Consider the following 20090-nt stretch of genomic DNA (forward strand, 5'->3'; position numbering starts at 1 on the left):
TTCATCTTCTTCTGCTTATATTACTGATTCTTCTTGTTTATGGCATCGTAGACTAGGTCATGTTAACTATGCATCTTTAAAGAAAGTGATGACCATAGGTTTAATTCCTAAAAGTGATCAAGTAGTAGAGAAATATGAAGTATGTGTGCAATCAAAGTACTCTAAGAAGCCTTTTCACAAAGTAGAAGAAAGAAAAACAGAACTATTAAATTTAATTCACAGTGATGTATGTGACTTAAACAATGTTTTAACTAGAGGAGGTAAAAGGCATTTTAACATTTATAGATGATTTCTCTAGATATTGTACTGTTTATCTTATTAGAAATAAAGATGAATCTTTTGATAAATTCATTACATATAAAACTGAAGTAGAAAATCAGTTAGAAAAGAAGATCAAAATTTTAAGATCTGATAGAGGTGGTGAATACACTTCTAATGCTTTTAGTGAATTTTGTGAAAACCAAGGCATAATACATCAAGTTACTGCACCATACTCTCCACAGCAAAATGGAGTTGCTGAACGTAAAAACAGAACTCTAATGAACATGGTAAATTCTATGTTATGAAGTTCAGGATTACCTCAAAATTTATGGGGAGAGGCTCTTCTCTGTGCTTGTTATATTCTGAACAAGATATCTTTTAAAGATTCTGACAAAACTCCTTACGAGTTATGGAAGAATAGAAAATCACATTTTAAATACCTTAAAATGTGGGGGTGCTTAGCTAAAGTTAGGATTCCAGATCCTAAGAGTACTAAGTTAGGTCCTAAGACTGTTGATTGTGCATTCATTGGATATGCGCAAACAGTAGTGCATATAGGTTCTTGATTTATAGGTCAGATCATGTTGATATGCAACCTAACACCATAATAGAATCCAGAGATGCTGAATTCTTTGAAACCTTATTCCCTTATAAGACTAGTCGAAGTGAGAACACAATTAAAAGACCCTTTGAATCTATAGATAAAGACCATCTAGTGTCTGAAGAATCAGTAGAGCCTAGAAGAAGTAAAATGGCAAGAGTAGAGAAAAACTTTGGTCCAGAGTTCATTGCCTATCTTCTAGAAGGAGATCCAAAGACATATAAAGAGGCAATGTACCTTCCAGATTCTTCATTCTGGAAAGAAGCTGTTAAGAGTGAAATAGACTCTATTTTGAGTAATGGGACATGGATCTTGACAGATCTGCCTCCTGGTTGCAAACCTATTGGTTGCAAGTGGAGCTTTAGGAAGAAATTAAAAACTGATGGAACTATAGATAAATATAAAGCTAGATTAGTAGCTAAAGGGTTCAAGCAAAAAGAAGGAATGGACTTCTTTGATACTTATTCACCTGCAACCAGAATAACTACAATAAGAATTTTAATTGCCATAGCTGCAATCTATAACCTGGAAATCCATCAAATGGATGTCAAAACTGCATTTCTAAATGTTGAATTAGATGAGGAGATCTATATGGTTCAACCTGAAGGCTTTGTAATCCAAGGCCAAGAGCAAAAGGTGTGTAAACTTATAAAATCTCTATATGGTTTGAAACAAGCCCCAAAATAATGGCATGAGAAGTTTGATAGTGTGATGCTATCAAATGGATTCATAATAAATGAATCAGATAAGTATGTATACAGCAAATTTAGTGGGGATAGTGGTGTTATTGTTTGTCTGTATGTAGATGATATGTTAATCATCAGAACAGACATTAGTGTAATTAAAGGCACTAAAATTTTTTTATCAAATAATTTTGATATGAAAGATCTGGGAAAGGCAGATGTAATCCTGGGTATCAAAATTAATAGAAACACAGAAGAAATAATTCTATCTCAGTCTCATTATGTAGAAAAAATTCTTAGAAAGTTTAATCAATTTGATTGTAAACCTGTGGCTACCCATATGATTCTAGTATAAGATTATGTAAGAATAAAGGAAGTGGAGTAAATCGACTTGAATACTCTAGAGTTATAGGGAGTCTAATGTATTTGATGAACTGCATTAGGCCAGACATAGCCTATGCAGTGGGTAGACTCAGTAGCTATACCAGTAATCCTGGTAGTGATCACTGGGAAGCTCTAATTAGAGTATTGAAATATCTTAAAGGAACCATAGACTATGGTTTGCATTTTACTAAATATCCTGTTGTACTAGAAGGGTATAGCGATGCAAATTCGGTATCTGGATTTGAGACCAAATCAAGGAGTGGATATGTTTTTACTCTAGGAAGTGCAGCCGTTTCTTGGAAATCAACCAAGCAAACGTGTATAGCCAGATCGACTATGGAGTCTGAGTTTATTGCTTTAGAGAAAGCAAGTGAGGAAGCTGAATGGCTTAGAAACCTTCTAACTGATATTCTATTTTGGAATAAGCCAGTACCGGGTATTACAATCCACTGCGATTGTCAAGCTGCTATTGGAAGAGCAGGTAATAATGTATATAATGGTAAATCCCGACACATACGTCGGAGGCATAACTCCATAAGATAGTTGTTGAAAAATGGAGTGATAACCATTGATTATGTAAGATCAAGTGATAATATATCAGATTGTCTTACAAAAGGACTAAATAAAAATTTAGTCATGATCATATCGAGGGGGATGGGGCTGAAGCCCACTGTTTAGATCACCTATAACAGGAACCCAACCTATCTGACTGGAGATCCCAAGAAGTAGGTTCAATGGGAAAAACAAGTTATTTGAGTGATCTGTTTTGCACCAAGTTGTATGTGAATTAAGTTCACTAAGCCTATCCCTATGGTGTGGGTGCAACCTGTAACAAAAAGAGGATGAGTTGTAGGACTCTTAATGTTATCTATAGCTGACTAGCTAACTAGCTGATTGTCAGTCGGGTGCGTAGTTACAGGGCACTCCTGATAGATACACCTATATGAGTGTGGAAGTGTGGCCGCTTCCTATGAGAATGGGCTAATTTCTCTACAGCGCTCATGAAAACAGGACATAGCACATGGCCGAAAAGTGCAACACCGTATGAACTTGCTTATGCCTACTGTGTTGTGTGTGTGGTATGTTGTCTCAGTTTATTACTAAAAGTGCTTGGTTCAAGACGTATGTTCACCGAGTACTTGATAAACTCGATATACCTACACAAGTAAAGGTTCAAGTCCAAAAGACACCTCTACTGATGCATAACACATCTTGCCTTGATCAAATCTATTTACATTTATGATTTATTTATTTCTTATAATTTTGAATTAGTGGGGGATTGTTGACTTTTTATGTGAAAAAAGTCTTTTTGTAATTCAAACTTACAATGAGGTGTTTTTAGTCTTTATATGTATGCTTTTGGGCTTCCCTCCAAAAAGACTAAAGTCATGAGAAAACTTTAGTCCTAGATGGGAAGTGTGAGAGGATGAGAGTGTCCATATATATACTTTCACTCTCTTAACCTTGTGAATAAGCAAGAGGTCATGGGGATCCTACGCGCACGGATCACCCACTTGGGTCCGGTGGGCTTTTGATCTTACCACACACGCGCGCCGCCCGGCCCGGCGCGGCTCGGCCGGCCGCGCGCGTGGACCTAAGGCTTATTTATTTATTTATTTATTTTTTCCTTTTAACGGTCAAGAATTTATTTATTTTTGTTTTAACTCTTTTTTTACCGTTTGAGATTCCTTAATCGTGGTTTAGTGACCGTTTGGAAAACGTCTCTCACGCACTAAAAGAGTGCGACGTTTCACCCTAACGTGTCTATTACCTTTCTATATAAATCGGTTTTAGAGAAAACAGAAAGATATCCTTGACGAATTCTTCTTCTGCTCTTTCTCTTCTCTGGTTTTCTCTCTGGTTTTCTGCTCAAGGCTTTTAGCAAATATAAGCGAGTTCTTAGGCATCCGGGCTGCGTGAGTGCACATCCCTGGAGCGAGAGTTGTTGTATCCTGGAGGCATACGCCGAGACGCCCATCTGCACCGTTGATTCGTCATAGTGGGGGCGAGATTTGCCTTAAGGACAACGAAGATTCTTCGTGCCTCAACTCGATAAGTGATCTAACGATTTCTTTTTTCTTTTACAGATTATTATTGCAGAAAATAGTATTATTGATCTCTGTCTTCAAGTTGTAAGGTTAATTTGTTATAAGGTATTCTCGAATCCTAAATTACAGATTTGTACATCATTTTTCTAACATGAAAAACCCTAGCTTCGTTCGATAGAAATGAGGAAATAGACGAAATGGGTTTTTTTTTTTTTTTTTTGACTTATAACGAAAGGTTATAGTAGCCATTTCATCCAATCCGTCAGCTCCGCTACGTTAAAAAACCCATGGGAACCACAGGGGGTGTGTTTGATGACTTTGAGACCTCAGGGTCTAAAACGGACTATGGCCAAACCACACAGTAAGATTGCGTGGTTTTGTAATCTTGCATGTTTTATCTTTCTCTTAATCTAATAAACCGGTAGGCTTCAACGCCAAACCCCAGGTTAGCTATCACACACACACAAAAAATCCTCTTTTCAAAATGTTATAAATTTTGATTTAAGAATTCCAACTTCCCATTAAACCAAAACTGATGTAAAAAAATATCATGAAACTTTATTCATCATTCGTAAGACCATCTGTACAATTTGAATTCTTCATCTTTAACTTGATGTTCTAATCTTTGTGAAAAATATTATGACTCTTCAAGGTTTCAACTTGATCTTTTTCTTTTATGAAACTATGGTAAACTTCATCAAGAAGTAGCATATAGGTAGAAAATGAATAGTGACTCACACAGTAATTTCTTTCTCGCTGCCAAAGGAATTGTTTTTGAGTAGGCCTAGTGAAAAAATATCTCCAACGTTTGAAGAGAGAGAGAGAGAGAGAGAGAGAGAGATGTAACCCAATTGTTTCTGATGTAACCCAATTATTTCTTTGAAAAATTACAATGGGGGCATGGCAAATATATCAATCCCCCAAGTAAAATTGGTTACAAATAATGAAACTTAACAAATGAGACATATAATTTAATGGAATAAAAGAAAAAACAAGTTAATGATCATTGATTACAAAAGAATGAGGCCCTATGTAGAAACAAAATTTAAGTTTATGAATGATATTCCCATATTAAGCCATGACCATCAGTGTGAATTCAACTATTGCCACCATGACTACTTGAAATCCACATGTTACAATACAATTTGCCAAGCTAGGCATCTTAGCTCCTGATGCCGGAGCTTGCAGGGCCGATTGCACATTGATAGTTAGCTTTTGGCCCTTCACAAAGTGTTGGCCTATTCCATATATGTACCACTTCTCTCCCGGGGTTGCAAATGTAATTACTTCATTTCCAGTGGCCGCGAGAGCCTTTTTCGCCAGTCGCCCTTTGAAGATGTTGTAATTTCCAATTGGGTATTTTAAAGCTGCAAAGGAATTCATTTGTAAGCATTTAAATATGAAAAAAATATGTTCCTAATTTGGATTTTCAAAGAGAAAAAGAAAATAATATTTCCCAACCTAAGGCACAATTTATTTTAGACTATCTTCAACTCTTCACATGCATTTTGTTTTCACCAAAGGTGCGACAAATGGGAGGAGCCATTCCACTTTGTTCCAAAAAAAGAAGAAAATAACGGCATTTAAAAGAATATTTGTAGAAATAGGAGGAACAGGCCCGGGTTATCTTTCCATGAAATTGTCAAGCAAATCCCCCAAAAATGGATTGTCTGTCTGTTTTACCTCTACACTACCGTTTCAAAAAGAGAGAGAAAAAGTTAGCTAACATACCTAGTTTTTCTCCCACCCAGAAATCCAAGCCCTTGGCCCAAGCTTCATAATCGAAGCCAAGTGTCCACCACCCTTGCCCGTCTCCCGCTATGAATTCAGTTGCCAGAGCGACCGCTGGAAGTACGGTCATGGCAATGGCAAGAATTATATATATTTGCATATTAGCCATTGAAGATGCTTCAATCAACTTATGAAGAATGAAGAAGGTGAATGGAAAGTACCTCTATAGGGTTTATTTATAAGCCTTTGTTTTTTTTTATTTAGACCCGATCATAATCCAATCAGAAAACGAGCATCGGCTGGCCGGTGATATTTTTCTATTACCTTGTCAATGAATCAGTTGTGTTCTGCAATGTATAGTTGTTTGAGGAAAAAAGAAAAGAAGAAGAATAATAAGAAAGATAATAGTGCTTATGGCATAGGTTCACCACCCCATGTGTATTGTTACTTAGTCAATGAATCTGACCCGAATGATTCTAGACGGCTAGACCCTCGATCAAGGATGATGACACAAGGAGATTTTATATATTTTCAAATAGAGAACTGCTAGCAGAACTGAATTTCGATTAGAAAATAAAGATGAAATCCCATGTTGTGAGACATGCACAAGAAAGCAAGAAAGTGAGTTGGAATTCACAAGAGAAAAATACGTCGGAAATAACCAAATTGTTGTTCAATATATCACTTTTGTCTTTATATTCCAATTAAACGAAATCCTATTTTGCAAATGTTTTCATTTCAAAAAAATAATGTGAAGCCCACTTCATGTCATGATTCAAACAGTTCATTTGTTTGGCCACAACTTAAATAGGTTGTACCTATCGATAATTTCCATAGGATGATCCTTACCCTCAGAATTGTAAAGGTTTCTATAATGTGCAGTCCCTCTACAGATCGGAGCGTTAGCATCAGCCTATGGAGATGATTTTCTGGGTACAACCTATTTACGTTGTGGCCCAACAAGTGAACAGTTTGGATCATCCTATGAAGTGGGCCCACAATAATTTTTGAAAAATACTGAACACTCTTTGCCTACCTCGATCTTGTAAATGACACCCTCTTTGGCATATTTCAGTCCGTTTTTAACCATTCCACTCCTTTGACTCATATCCGGCGGGTAAGCCAGCTCTAATGGAAAATAATTTTAAAAACAATAAAAGACGATTTCCTTCTTCACCTTCCCAAGTTGTATTTCCTACTAAAATGTAATTATTTACTTATGAAGACTTCTTTTTGGGGCATACGAGGACTTCCCACATGGTCACTGGTCCTAGAAACAGATTCAAATCCTTCTGAAGGCTTCTAATTATTTATAAGTCCACCCTTATGTCAAATGACCAAAATACCCATGTACAGTAATTAAATGTAAATCCTTCCGGTTAGCACAACATTTCAAGAGAGAACATTTCCTACACACTTGTAGGTAAGTTACCTACGCACTACCTTAAAATACAGTGGGGGCCCACATTGTTTGGGTGATCCAAACAATTCATTTGAATGGTCCTCCATAGATAGGGTGTCCACAAAAAATCAGATCCATAGGATCATCCCAACCCTACGATTTGTGGAGGTAAAATGGACGTGTATAAACCTTCACAAATTAGTCCATTTTTTGCCTCCATAGTTTGAATGGTTAGGATGATCCTATGGATCTGATTTTTTGTGGACACCCTATCTATGTGAGGACCATTCAAATGAATTGTTTGGATCACCCAAACAATGTGGGCCCCCACTGTATTTTAAGGTAGTGCGTAGGTAACTTACCTACAAGTGTGTAGGAAATGTTCTCTCACATTTCAATAGGTTTGGTTTTTTTTTTTTTTTTTTTTATGGCTGTAAATGAGCTGTATAATTTAAAGTATCAATTTTTATATTTTCTTCTGGGGAAATGATATCCACCCCCCTCCTTAAACGGATAAAATCTCTCCCCCCCCTCCCCCCCGGGCCTTCTTTTCTGTGAGAATGTGAGAATGGTTCACTGCTTGGGATAAATTCACCCCCTTGAATGTTTTCTTTGCCTTTAAAACTTTTAATAACGTTAAGAGGGGGATTTTATCCGTCAGAGGGGGATTCATTCCCCTTCTTTTGCCTATATTTTCTATTTTTTGAGCACCCAGGATAGCTTACGTATCTTGTAGGGGTGAAACTCGGGTCAGGCGGGTCAGGTCTATATTTTTATAGGAAAACCTAAGATTCGTAAGCCAGACCCTACCAAGAAGTTATCTCGGGTCTGGTCGGGTCTAAATTTTTATATGTAAACCTAAGATTCGTAAGCCTGACCCTACACAAGATAGTTTCTCGGGCCGGTTCGGGTCTTTTTTTTTTGGCCTAGGATAGTGACTAATTTTAAAGATGGTAGGAAAAAAAAATATTCACACCAAAAATCTCTAAATTTATGTGATCAAGTGTATAAATTTAAGAAGGAAACTATATTTTCATATCACAAACATGATCACCTCAATGAAAACAATTATACAAATATATTAGAAAATAATTCACAAAGTTATTCAAGAGATATTTAAAAAAGTCGTAGTACACCTATATGAGTCGGTTCGGGTGTCAAGTTTCGGGTTTTGGGTTGTTTTTCTTTAAACCCTCCCTACGCAAGATTGAGTCGGGTTTTTCAATCTAAACCCGACCCTACCGAAGACCTATGATTTCTAAACCCGGCCCATGTTATTTTCGGGTCGGGTTGAAGCGGGTCGGGTTTTGCACCCCTAGTATTTTTCTTCGCATTTGGGTGCCATGTCAGCAAAATTCCTTATTTGCCAGTTAATATAGCATTGAAATCTCTAGAGACTACGAGGGATGTCTCTTGGTTAATCATTGGATGTCTACTGATATGTCATCCTTATTCCTTGTCCTGCTCGATGATATCCAAGCCAAAATCACAAAAAGGTGGGACTTTGCTTGGATTTTTTCCAGAATGATGCTTTTTCTTCATCTCTCTCTCTCTCTCTCTTTGAAATTTCAATAAGCAACCCAAGAGGGGGGTGAATTGGGTTTCTTTAAAATGTTTATCCTCTTTAAAAACTCTTCACCATAATTACCCTAGTTTTAACTTTTCTCAATCAAGTTAGATTGATTAATTAAGCTTAATAGTAATGATGTAAACTTTATTCCCTAGTTGATTTTATAACTTGATTAGAATGATGAGAGGCTTAATTAGCAAGAGATGAATATGCAATTTCAATTTAAGTGCTAATCACTCACTCAAGCAAGGATATGAATATTAAAGCACATACAAGAGAGAGTAAGAGAGATATGTACCAATCACCAATCAAGAGAAGGAGGTAGAGAGACACGAGGCTTTGACACAAGGGCTTTTATAGTGGTTCGGTCTTAAACCCAAGACCTACTCCACTCTTCTCAAGTTTGCTCTCCTTGAGGTATCCACTATCTTTCAAGGAACTTAAATACGGCGTTCCTTTCGCATTGTACAATCCGAGTGTTCAAGCTCTAAAGGTCTTAAATACGACGCCCTTTGTTGCCAAATACAATGAAGAGAAGAAGGTGTTGTTCACTTGCCTCTAGATAGGCAATACAAAGTAAAGCTTACAATGCACTCTCAAAGATGATTACAAGTAATGCCTAAACCAATCTCAAATGATTTTCTCAAATCAAGGATCAAGAGGTTGGTGAGAGAAAATTAACCCAAAAAATGGTTGCAAGTAGTTTTTTAGGGTTCTTTAGAGTTGGAGCATGCTCATGATATTTTTTAGACCTATTAGATGGGTATATATAATGTCCCAACTCAATATGACCGTTTCAGGGGCAAAACGGTTATTTTCGGGTCAAATAGTCAACTGGCCGTTGGACCCCCAACGACTTTTTTTTAGTCCAGGGGCTTCTCGGAGTTCCGAGAACAATTCTGGGAATTCCGAAACTGGATTTCCAGCAAGATTTTTCAATTTTGTAAAATTCATATCTCCTTTGTTTCTTATCGGATTTCGATATTCTTATATTCTACGGATATAAGAAAAATGAGAGCTATCTGTTAAAAAAAATTTTAAAATATTTAAAAATATTTTAAACAAGTTTTGATAGGATTTAGTTGCTGGTCCAGGTTGTTTCTTCGGAACTCTGTTTTGTTCAATGTTGTGTCGAATGCCATATGGGTCCCAACATGTTGGTACACCACCATGGCCATTCACTTATCCATTTAAGTCATTAAAGGGTGTGTTAGTCTCTTTGAAAAATATATTTTTAAGGGGTTCAAGATGTGTCTTGACTAGAGAAAACACAAGAGAGATAGGTGATACAATCTACCATTTTTTTACCACTCTCTTGAATGAACTCTTGTAGAGAGTATTTTCTTCTAGGGAAAACTGTCTCTTGGTTTGTAGTTATCTTTGCAAAGATCTTGATCCCTTCAGTTTTCTTCTGCAAAGATGTCTGTCATTCTTCAATTTTCATCAGAAATTCAATCTTCTGTTATTTCCACTTTTAGAGCTTTTGAATTTGGTAGAAATAACGTAGTTTCAAAACTCCCCCGAGTCGACCCCATTTTACAAGCTGAGGCAAGGGGATTGCTATTTGGATTACAGTGGTATTCTGCCAACAAGTTGGGCCCTCTGATTGTGGAGGGGGCCTCCACCAATGTGATAGCTTGGGCTACCAATCAAGGCAGAGGGCCTTGGAGACTACGGAACATTATCGACGAGATACGAGATCTGGTTAGATGTCTAAGACCACATCTTGCTCACAGGAGAAGGACGGCCAATTCAATGGCAGCCCTCTAGCCAAAGATGGGGTGTATGTGACGGGAACAAATGTCATTTGTATTGTAAATCCAGGGTCTTTATAGACACTGTACTGTCAGATCTCTCTTTTTTTGCTTATGTACTGGGACATCTTGTCTCTCCTTCTGATTCAATAAAATTCTTTGTTAATTTTTAAAAAGAAGAAAAGGTTAATCCAAACTCCTTTGACTCTCCCAAGTTATTGTTAGAACACATATTCTAACAGTTAATGACCACGTCAACTAAGTACTCATCCGTGTCAACAAAGTAGTCGGTTACGTCATGCCAAGTTGACTAGGATTTGCTTTGGCCACATTTTAACCCACATCCATGTTTTGGAACACCGAGAAATATGCCTCGAAACGGTTATTTGATCGAGAAAAACAAAAGCAAAACATAAAAATTTAAACAATCAAGAAATTTTCATTATGATTGGGTATCTGGCTATCTGCAATTCTTATTTCAACTTTGATGAAAGATCTTGAACTCACGAGTTTTGATTTTGAGGAATGCATTTTTTTATCGTTTTGTTGAGTATCTGGATAATTGTATTTTTTCTTCTTTCTGCTTTTTTCTGTATTGACCATCTCGGCTCCCTTTTCTTAATATAATTGCCATGATTCAAGGAAAAAAGAAGTATTTGGATGCATCTCTGTTCTTATTGCTGTCTTGGTGATACAAAGGTTTCATCTTCTTTACAGAGTCATGTACAATTCTCTCTTTTAGGGCACTGTCCATGGGTTGATTATTCTCAACCTCATATGTCAAATCTACCGAACTTGCGAGCATTTTATATCTGCTTAGACTAATTACCAGGGACCCCATCTGCCACCACCTCACACACACAAATTTTGTGTAGGTTGGGTTGTTTATTTCCACATAACAAGATGCAGTTCATTTTTCTTATTGTTATTATTATTTTTTTGATAAGTTCATTTTTCTTATTTTGATATAGCCATTCTTCGCCAAGGTTATCTTTGGTCATTATCCATCTCTCATGGAAAATCAAAGTGATCTTTAGAAAGCCCACCTAGCTGCATGTGAAGTGCCTTTGGAGTTGTGTGACAGTCCTTTGACACAATTAGCTGTCTAGATCTCGTGATTTGCCTAGTTAGTCAGAGAAGTTATAAAAGCATTGTAGTCCCTGCAAATTATATTACTTGGGAATTCCTTCCGCAAATCATTCACTAGGAATTCCAGGTAGTGAACTCAAAAGCATTTGATCATTTGATTGAAGTGGCTCTGTATCTCCCACTTCGAAGTTAGAAGAGAAGTAGCTGTGATCATGTGATTGGGATAGGCTCAGAGAGAGTGCATTTGTTGCCCTTCGAGTACCATGATCCATGATGTTAAATACAATTAGGATGTAATCCAATGTATTTTCTAGAGGGGAACATTGTTAGAGGTGGAAAAGTGTTTGATGAGAGGGTAAGCAGATGAAAATTTGCTTATATTTGATTTGGCATTATAGTTTTAATAAATTTGTTGTGTACTTCTTTGTGAAAGACCCAATTACACCAAAAGCATAGGATGACAGAATTGGTGGTATTTAACATCTATACTTCAACCAACCACACCCCCCCCACTACATCTGCACTATACTTAAGGCCCTGTTTGTTTTGGATTTTGGAAATCGATTGGGAGTCCCAGACTGATTATTGGACTCAAATTTATGTTTAGCTTTGAGTACAATAATCAGTTTTGGACTCACAATCGGATCTCAAAATTAGAAATAAACAGGGCCTTAATGTAGTTATAAAGAGAATTTAAATTATTTTTACTAGTTAGACATGTTTTTATCTATCATTATCAGCCCTCATTTTATTCCTATCCACTCACTGGCTATTACATTCCCACTCAGCAACTTTTAATTTCTAGCTGTTTTTTTTTTTCGTTCTAAAATAACTTCCACTCAGTGCATTCCTAATTCCACTAGTATACATCCAGCCAACTAAATACAGAAACTCTTAAAAACCCAACTAAAATAGCAACCAAGTAGAATCAAAATCTAGAGAACATGCTACAAAAAATGTAGAAAAGATGCAAACTAAATTTCTACTCTTTTGTTCTTCTATATCAAGATAAGAAAGAAACTATCTGACTAAACATTTAACTCCCACGAAATCAATAAAAAAATGAAAAAAAAAATATAGCTGATGAATCATTAATCATTCTGATGAATCTTCTAGCGTGCCCATCCATGCCGGAGGCAGCATTCCCGTCTGCTCGTGCACGGTCTTAAATAATGGCGGTAACATCTTATACACGCCCGCCACTTCACTCATACCACCACCCGCAACCTCACCGCCATTGCCATTAGTCCAAATACTGATCTTTGGTTGTAATCCTTGTATGGCCCCAGCATTGATCTTAGCCATCTCTTGAAACAATCCCCCATTGATCATCAAGTAATCCCTCAAGTTCGCATAATTTCCATCTAAGGCCTTGAGCAATGTGTTAACATAGACGCCATGTGCCTGCGCGAGTGCCACTACTCCCTCTGCCTCCTTTTGCTTTGCGTAGAGCTCCCCTAAAGCCGTTTCCTGATGAGCGAAGAGGGCTGCCTCTGCGGCCACTCGGTGGGCTTTGGCCTCCTTCTCCCTCTGATAGAGCTCTGCCTCTGCAGCCTTTTGCTTCTTGTAGAGCTTCCAATTTGCCTCTTGCACCTGCTTTTTTATAAACAAAATTCAAAGATGAAGGAGGTATTTGTATACAAGCTAAGAAGGGCTCTATATGCAAATAAAGTTTTGTAAAGCTAATAATTTTTATAAGGCCCTTCCAAAAACCCAGCTGCAAGGGCGCCCTTCCATTTAGCACTCTATTTGCAAATAGAACATTGAGGTCTCTTTGGAGGCCATTACTATATCATCTACTTATACATCTATACTATACTTACAGTTTACTTTTTATATAGCAAATAAGAAGGCTAGTGATATTTGCACTGCAATTTATGTTTCAATAATTGTACAATCTCAACTTGTCTTTTCATTTTTTATTAGCTTTTACGAGCATATTGGGAACTATAATAACTTTTGATCACTGATTAAATAACAAAAGACAAGCTGAGTTTGTGCAATTATCACAACATGGTAGTACCAATATAAATAGCATTAAAAAAATCCATAGAGAACTGAAGAGAAAAGGTAACAGGGGTGGTTGACTAGAAAGGGTGGAACATAATTTCAGGCCCTGTATGGATTGCAGGAAAGTTTAGAAAGGGTGGAACATAATTAACCAGAATCATATTATTCACCTCTAAATCATGGAAAGAAAAAACTTAACCAAGAAAAATAACTGCATCAGAAATTTTTACTTGCAATCCAAACAGAGCTACTAATCTTATTCTTAAGCAAAGGCCTAGGTAGGTTGGGAAGAAGACAAACCAAAAGGGGAGGAAATAACAATATCGAATGATAAATTAACAAAATCATACTTACCTTGGTCTCATACTCAACAGTAGCCTTGCTAAGAAACTCAGCCTTTAGCTTCTCTGTCCGAGTTAAAGCATTCCTACTCTCCACCTCCCTCTGCAACTCAGCCTCTCTAATCGCCACCGCCTTCGCGGCCTCAACCTCCGCCATCTGTGCCTGTTGGGCCCACGAAGCCTTCTTCGTCGCCAACTCAGCATTCATCTTTGCCACATCAGCCTCCCTTTGGTTCTCAAAAATCTCTACCTCAGACTTCACCTTAATCTCCTCTTTCTTCCCTTCCCCTTGCCTATTCGTAGAGAAAATCTTTGTCTCCGCATCAATCTTCGCCGCATTCTGCTTGGTCTGCCCCTCCCTTAGCTTAGACCCAATCTCCCCTTTCATCCTAGCCTCGGCCACATCCACCTTGGCTTGGTTTGCAGCTTCCATCTGGGTCTTTTGCCCCAAGTAAGAAAAGTACTCATGGCCTTGAACATCCACAAGTTGCTTAACATTCGCGTTATAAATCAACAACCCAAATTGGTTCAATTCGAGCTGGACTTTCTCAAGAACTTTTTGTTTGAATTCTTTGGTACCTGTTAGAATATGTGAGATCTTCATCAGCATGCATTAAGATTAGAAGATTTGACAATTTTATTGTAATCAAACGTATATCAATTTTTAATCCACATATGTTTGAGAGAGCATGTTAGAGCATGTTACCTTTGAAAATTTGTTCCATGGTCATGGACGCGGCGACGACACGGGTCCCGCCTTCAATTACGCCTTGAACGAGCTCTGTGACATGCTTGGAGAGCTTGTTATGGGAGGACATGAGCTTGGCGTATTTGAGAAGGCTTTCATGGTCCTCGACCCGCGGGCCAATGGTGAAGACGGCGGGGAGGAGGAAAGGGAGCTTCTCCGCGCTCATGGCTTGTACTTCGAAGGTATAATTTACTGGGGAGCTTTCGATGACAGTATACGATTGGCCGGGAAGGACCCATGCTTTCTTGGCTAGCTTGATATCCTTAATATTGAAACCAGTGATGACTAGGTACTCACTAGCCTTGGCTACTTTGTACCACCACACCATGGTTGGAAGATGAAGAAGAAGAAGAATAAAAGGTGATGTGAAGATGTGAAGGACAAGAAGAAGGGAACAAGAAGGTGGTTTCTTAGATGGAGAGTGAAGAACGTCTAGGTTTGTTATATTTTTTTTGTTTGATACACGACCCATATTTATAGAATAAAACCCATACTCTCCCAAGTTTCCTCTTTCTATTTAAACTCCACCGCTAATCTAACTAGAATCAGGCTTCCCAACTTAACATAACTCTTACCATGTTTCCTAATAGAAGGAGGACTAAGAAACCAAAAGGAAAATAAGAAACCGCCCATCACAAAACCGGTTGTGATGATTTTAGAAAAGTTCTAGAAAAGTTGGGAAAATTGAGAAAAGTTTTTCTTTCGAACAAAAAACAATCCCTAGACCCAAACATGCCTTTAGGTTACTTTATTTACACCTATTTTCCATGAAATGATTTTTCAAAAATTGAGAAAATTGCAAACCTACTATAGGCCCTAGAATTGTTTTCCATGCAATATTATTTTCCATGGAAACTTTATGCCATAAATTTCCCAATCCTCCCCCCCCCCCCCCTAAATCCAAACACGCCCTTAAAAAATTTCAAACTCTATAGTATGCCTATGTTAAAGAGACATATTTCTTGCGGCTAAGATCCATCCAACTGGGCTGATTGACAAAATTTTCTTCAATACTTAATAAGCGTAAAAAGAGTAGCATTGATAAAAATACATAATTAATTAAAAACAAAATTAGCATCACACAAAATAAAATAAAATACGATAATTACACCCATTTTCGACACACATGAACCTTTTTTTTTGAAATGGCAGAAGTATATTATGAAAGGGAAGGGGACCAAGATGGACAGCACCCAAAATTACACGGAAAGAAAAAGAAAAAAGAAACAAAATAACAAAAAACAACATAATCAACTACGGAGGGAGAAAATCGAACCACTCCAACTCCAAACGGTCAACCCCACTTCTAGCCAACCCATCCGCCTCCCCATTAGCATTCACCTATTTATAATTTCATTTTAATTAGCTAATGAATTTTTGAGCGTCCCCATCCATGCCGGAGGAAGCATCCTTGTCTGCTCGTTCAATGTCTTAAATAATGGTGGTAACATCTTATACATGCCTGCCACCTCATTCATACCACCACCCGCAATCTCACCACCATTGCCATTTGTCCAAACACTAATCTTTGGTTGTAATCCTTGTATAGCCCCAGCATTAATCTTCTCGATCTCTTGAAATAATCCCCCGTTGATCATCAAGTAATCCCTCAAACTGGCATAATTTCCGTCCAAGGCCTTTAGCAATGTGCTAACATAGACGCCTTGTGCCTGCGCGAGTGCCACTAGTCCCTCTGCCTCCTTTTGCTTGGCGTAAAGCTCCCCTAAAGCCGCTTGTTGATGAGCGAAGAGGGCTGCCTCTGCGGCCACTCGCCGGCCGTCGGCCTCTTTCTCCTTCTCATAGAGCACTGCCTCAGCAGCCTTTTGTTTCTTATAGAGCTCCCAATTTGCCTCTTGCACATGTTATTTTTTGTTTTGAAAAAAACCAAAAGATTAAGGGGGTATTTTGATACAACCAAAAAGGGGGGCCTATATTGAAATAAAGTTTTTTAAAGCAAATAATATTTACAAGAAGAATGCTAAACTGAAGGGTGTGCTTACAAAAACCCAACTACAAGGGCGCCTCCATTGGACCATCTCACCAAACTGCATTTATTATTCATTTAATTTTATATTTTTTGGCCATTAGAAATTCACTTTCATAGATGGTCCAATGGGGGCACCCTTGCAGGTGGTTTTTGCAAAGGGCACCCTTCAGTTTATCATTCCTCTATTGACAAATATAACATTAAGGCCTATTTTGAAGCCATTATCTATACTATCTACTTATACTTCTATACTTCACATAAATCAAAACTCTTACCTTTTAGAGAGAAATTATATGGTGTTGGGCCTTACAACAAGAAGGCTCTTGTACGGTGGAGGTACCACCCTTGATATTTAATCCAACAGCAGCTTCTTAAAAAGTGAGCTGCTGATATTTGCACTACGGAGTTTTAACAATTGCTTGCATAAACTCAGCTTCTCTTTTGAGAGCTTTTTTGTTTTTTGTTTTGGAAACTGTATTAACTTTTTATTGCTGTTTAAAAGATAAAATACAAGCTGGGTTTGTGTAATTATCAGAACATGGTAGTGCCAACATCAGTAGCCTTAAAAAATTCCTAGGTATCTTAGTTATTCTTAAAAAGCTTTGGGAAAAAAAGGAATAAAAAGGTAAGAGGGGTGGTCGGGTAGAATAAGGGGTGGAAATATCATTTCCCTAATGCCCCTGTATGGATTGTGGGAAGTTTTTAAAAAAGTTTAGAAGGGAAAAATAATTCTAAAATTTGTCACTTTTTTTTAAACACACACAAAAGATAACTTGAACTAGGGCTGCAACTCGGGTCGGGCGGGTCGGGTTTTGAAGAACCCAACCCTACCCGAGAAATATCTCTCGGGTCGGGTCGGGTTTTTTTCCGGAAAACCCAAAATTCCCAAACCCGGCCCTACCCATGATAAATCTCGGGTCGGGTTTTTTTACGTTGACGCAATTTTTTAAGGAAAACTCTTGTTTGGCAAGGCAACTCAACTCATAAGAAGTAGAAAAACTCCAACATGGCAAACTAATAACTAGTCCAAAGAGAATAAATTGATGCATTACCAAGTGAAAATGATTATACTTATATGAGATAAACAACAAACTATTTAGTGCATTAACTATTTAGTTGAAACTTGAAGCCCTAGAGGTAAAGGAGGGAAACAAACAGAACATGGAAAGAGTCCCTGTGATTGCGTGCGTGCGTGAGTTTTACTTTTAAGTTTTCACTTTTAAAGTAACAAAGTTTTAGAAGAAAAAAAACATACTATAACTTAAGTAACTCGGGTCGGGTCGGATCGGGCCCCTTCAAACCCGGCTCAACCCGAGATTCATGCGGGCTTTTGGATCATAGACCCAGCTCGACCCGAGAAATGGTCGAGCCGAGAAACATAAACCCAACCCAAGCTAATTTCGGGTCGGGTCAATGCGGGTCGGGTTTTACCCAACCCAAGTTGCAGCCCTAACTTGAACCTACCCTATTCTACTTTTAGTGAGAGGGACATTCAATTTATGATAATAACCCTCTAAATTAACCACAATCATATTATTTCCCTCTAAATATTGGAAAGAAACAACTTTCCAAGAAAATACATTTCATCAGAAATGTTTTCCTCGCAATCCTTATAGAGCCTAATTTTATTCTTAAGCAAGGCCTAGGTTGGAAACAAGGGAAAACAAGAGGGGTTGGAATATCATTTTTCCATGATAAGATAACAAAATCATACATACCCTGGTCTCATACTCAACACTAGCCTTACTAAGTAACTCAGCCTTGAGCTTCTCTGTCCGAGTTAAAGCATTCCTCCTCTCCACCTCCCTCTGCAACTCAGCCTCTCTAATCGCCACCGCCTTTGCCGCTTCAACCTCCGCCATCTGTGTCTGTTGGGACCACAAAGCCTTCTTCGTCGCCAACTCAGCATTTGCCTTTGCCACATCAACATCCCTCTCGTTCTCAAAAATCTTCACCTCGGACTTCACCTTAATCTCCTCCTCCTTCCCCTCCCCTTGCCTTTTCATCGAGAAAATCTTTGTCTCCGCATCGATCTTCGCCATTTTGCGTGGTCTGCCCCTCCCTTAGCTTAGACCCAATCTCCCCTTTCATCCTAGCCTCAGCCACATCCACCTTGGCTTGGTTCGCAGCTTCCACCTGGGTCTTTTGCCCCAAGTACGAAAAGTACTCATGGCCTCGAACATCCACAAGTTGCTTGACATTCGCGTTATAAATCAACAACCCAAATTGGTTCAATTCAAGTTGAACCTTCTCAAACACTTCTTGTTTAAAATCTTTGGTGCCTCTGAAGATTTCCTCCATTGTCATGGATGCGGTTAGGACGCGGGTCTCTCCTTCGATTACGCCTTGAACGAGCTCTTTGACGTGGTGGGATAGCTTGTCGTGGGACAACATGAGTTTGGCGTATTTGAGAAGGCTATCGAAGTCGTCTCCTCGTGGGCCGATGGTGAAGACGGCGGGGAGGAGGAAGGGGAGCTTCTCGGCGCTCTTTGCTTGGACATTGAATGTGTAGTTTATGGGGAGATATCGAATACGGTGTAGGATTGGCCAGGGAGGATCCCTGCTTTCTTGGCTAGTTTGATATCCTTAATTTTGTAACCAGTGATTACTAAGTACTCAGTTGCCTTGGCAACTTTGTACCACCACAATATGGTTAGAAAATGTGTGTGTGTGTGTGTGTGTGTGTGTGAGAGAGAGAGAGAGAGAGAGAGAGAGAGAGAGAGAGAGAGAGAGAGAGAGCATGCATTAAACTTTGATGGGCATCAGTATAGAGCATCAGTATAGAGCATGCAATGTTGAGCATCAGTATAGAGCATGCATTAAACTTTGATGGGCCAATCTTCAGCTTCATTTCTATAGTATGATAACTGAGCCCATGCATTCCATTAATTCATCCAATAAATGGGAAAAAATTTATAATATAAAGGTTGGGTAAACCCATAACTGAACCAATCAAGTTCGGTTCTGGTTCGCTTCGGTTCCAAAGATAAGTGGTTCGGTTCTAGTTCCAAATTCTAGGAACCGATTGCACTCGGCTTGGTTCTAGCTATACCCCAGAACCGAACCGAACCAAACCAAACCATGTCCACCGATTCCATCATATGGCTTTCCATGAAATTGCCTAGCAAATCCCTCCAAAGTAATAAGATATTAATTTTTGTCTTATTCATATAATTCATCTCTTTCTTTTACACTTTCCTTATTAGTTGTGGACAAGGTTTTAAATTTCAATTTCGGGGTAATTTCGGTCCTCACCGAAACCGAAATTTTAGCCAAAATCCTGAAATTCCGACTGAAATTAGGTAGAGGCGCTCGAAATGCCGTTTCCTTGGGCCAAAATTTCGCCCGAAATTACCTAAATTTACATAATTTCGGCTGAAATTTTGTAAAGGAATAAAAAATTAATATTTTATCAAGAATTTCACTGAAGAACACACCTATTTTCCATGAAATGATTTTTCAAAAATTGAATAGTTTACTT

The 20090-nt window shown here is 38.2% G+C and overlaps 1 protein-coding gene and 2 pseudogenes across 1 annotated transcript; all 3 read right to left on the minus strand.

Annotated features, from left to right (window-relative positions):
- Positions 1 to 5048: 5048 nt before the first annotated feature.
- LOC143887985 (blue copper protein 1a-like) lies at positions 5049 to 5838 on the minus strand. Its single transcript, XM_077392246.1, has 2 exons — positions 5709 to 5838; positions 5049 to 5344 (listed from the first exon to the last, which is right to left on the minus strand). The coding sequence occupies exons 1-2, from the start codon at positions 5836 to 5838 to the stop codon at positions 5049 to 5051; spliced, it is 426 nt and encodes a 141-aa protein (XP_077248361.1).
- Positions 5839 to 12429: 6591 nt separating this feature from the next.
- LOC143887988 (flotillin-like protein 4 pseudogene) lies at positions 12430 to 14950 on the minus strand (annotated as a pseudogene).
- Positions 14951 to 15980: 1030 nt separating this feature from the next.
- Positions 15981 to 19251, minus strand: LOC143887001 (flotillin-like protein 4 pseudogene; annotated as a pseudogene).
- Between the last annotated feature and the right edge of the window lie 839 nt (positions 19252 to 20090).

Source organism: Tasmannia lanceolata, unplaced genomic scaffold (assembly GCF_043159265.1).
Source record: "Tasmannia lanceolata isolate RefF3 unplaced genomic scaffold, GAP_Taslan_0.1 ptg000012l, whole genome shotgun sequence".
Classification (NCBI taxonomy): domain Eukaryota; kingdom Viridiplantae; phylum Streptophyta; class Magnoliopsida; order Canellales; family Winteraceae; genus Tasmannia; species Tasmannia lanceolata.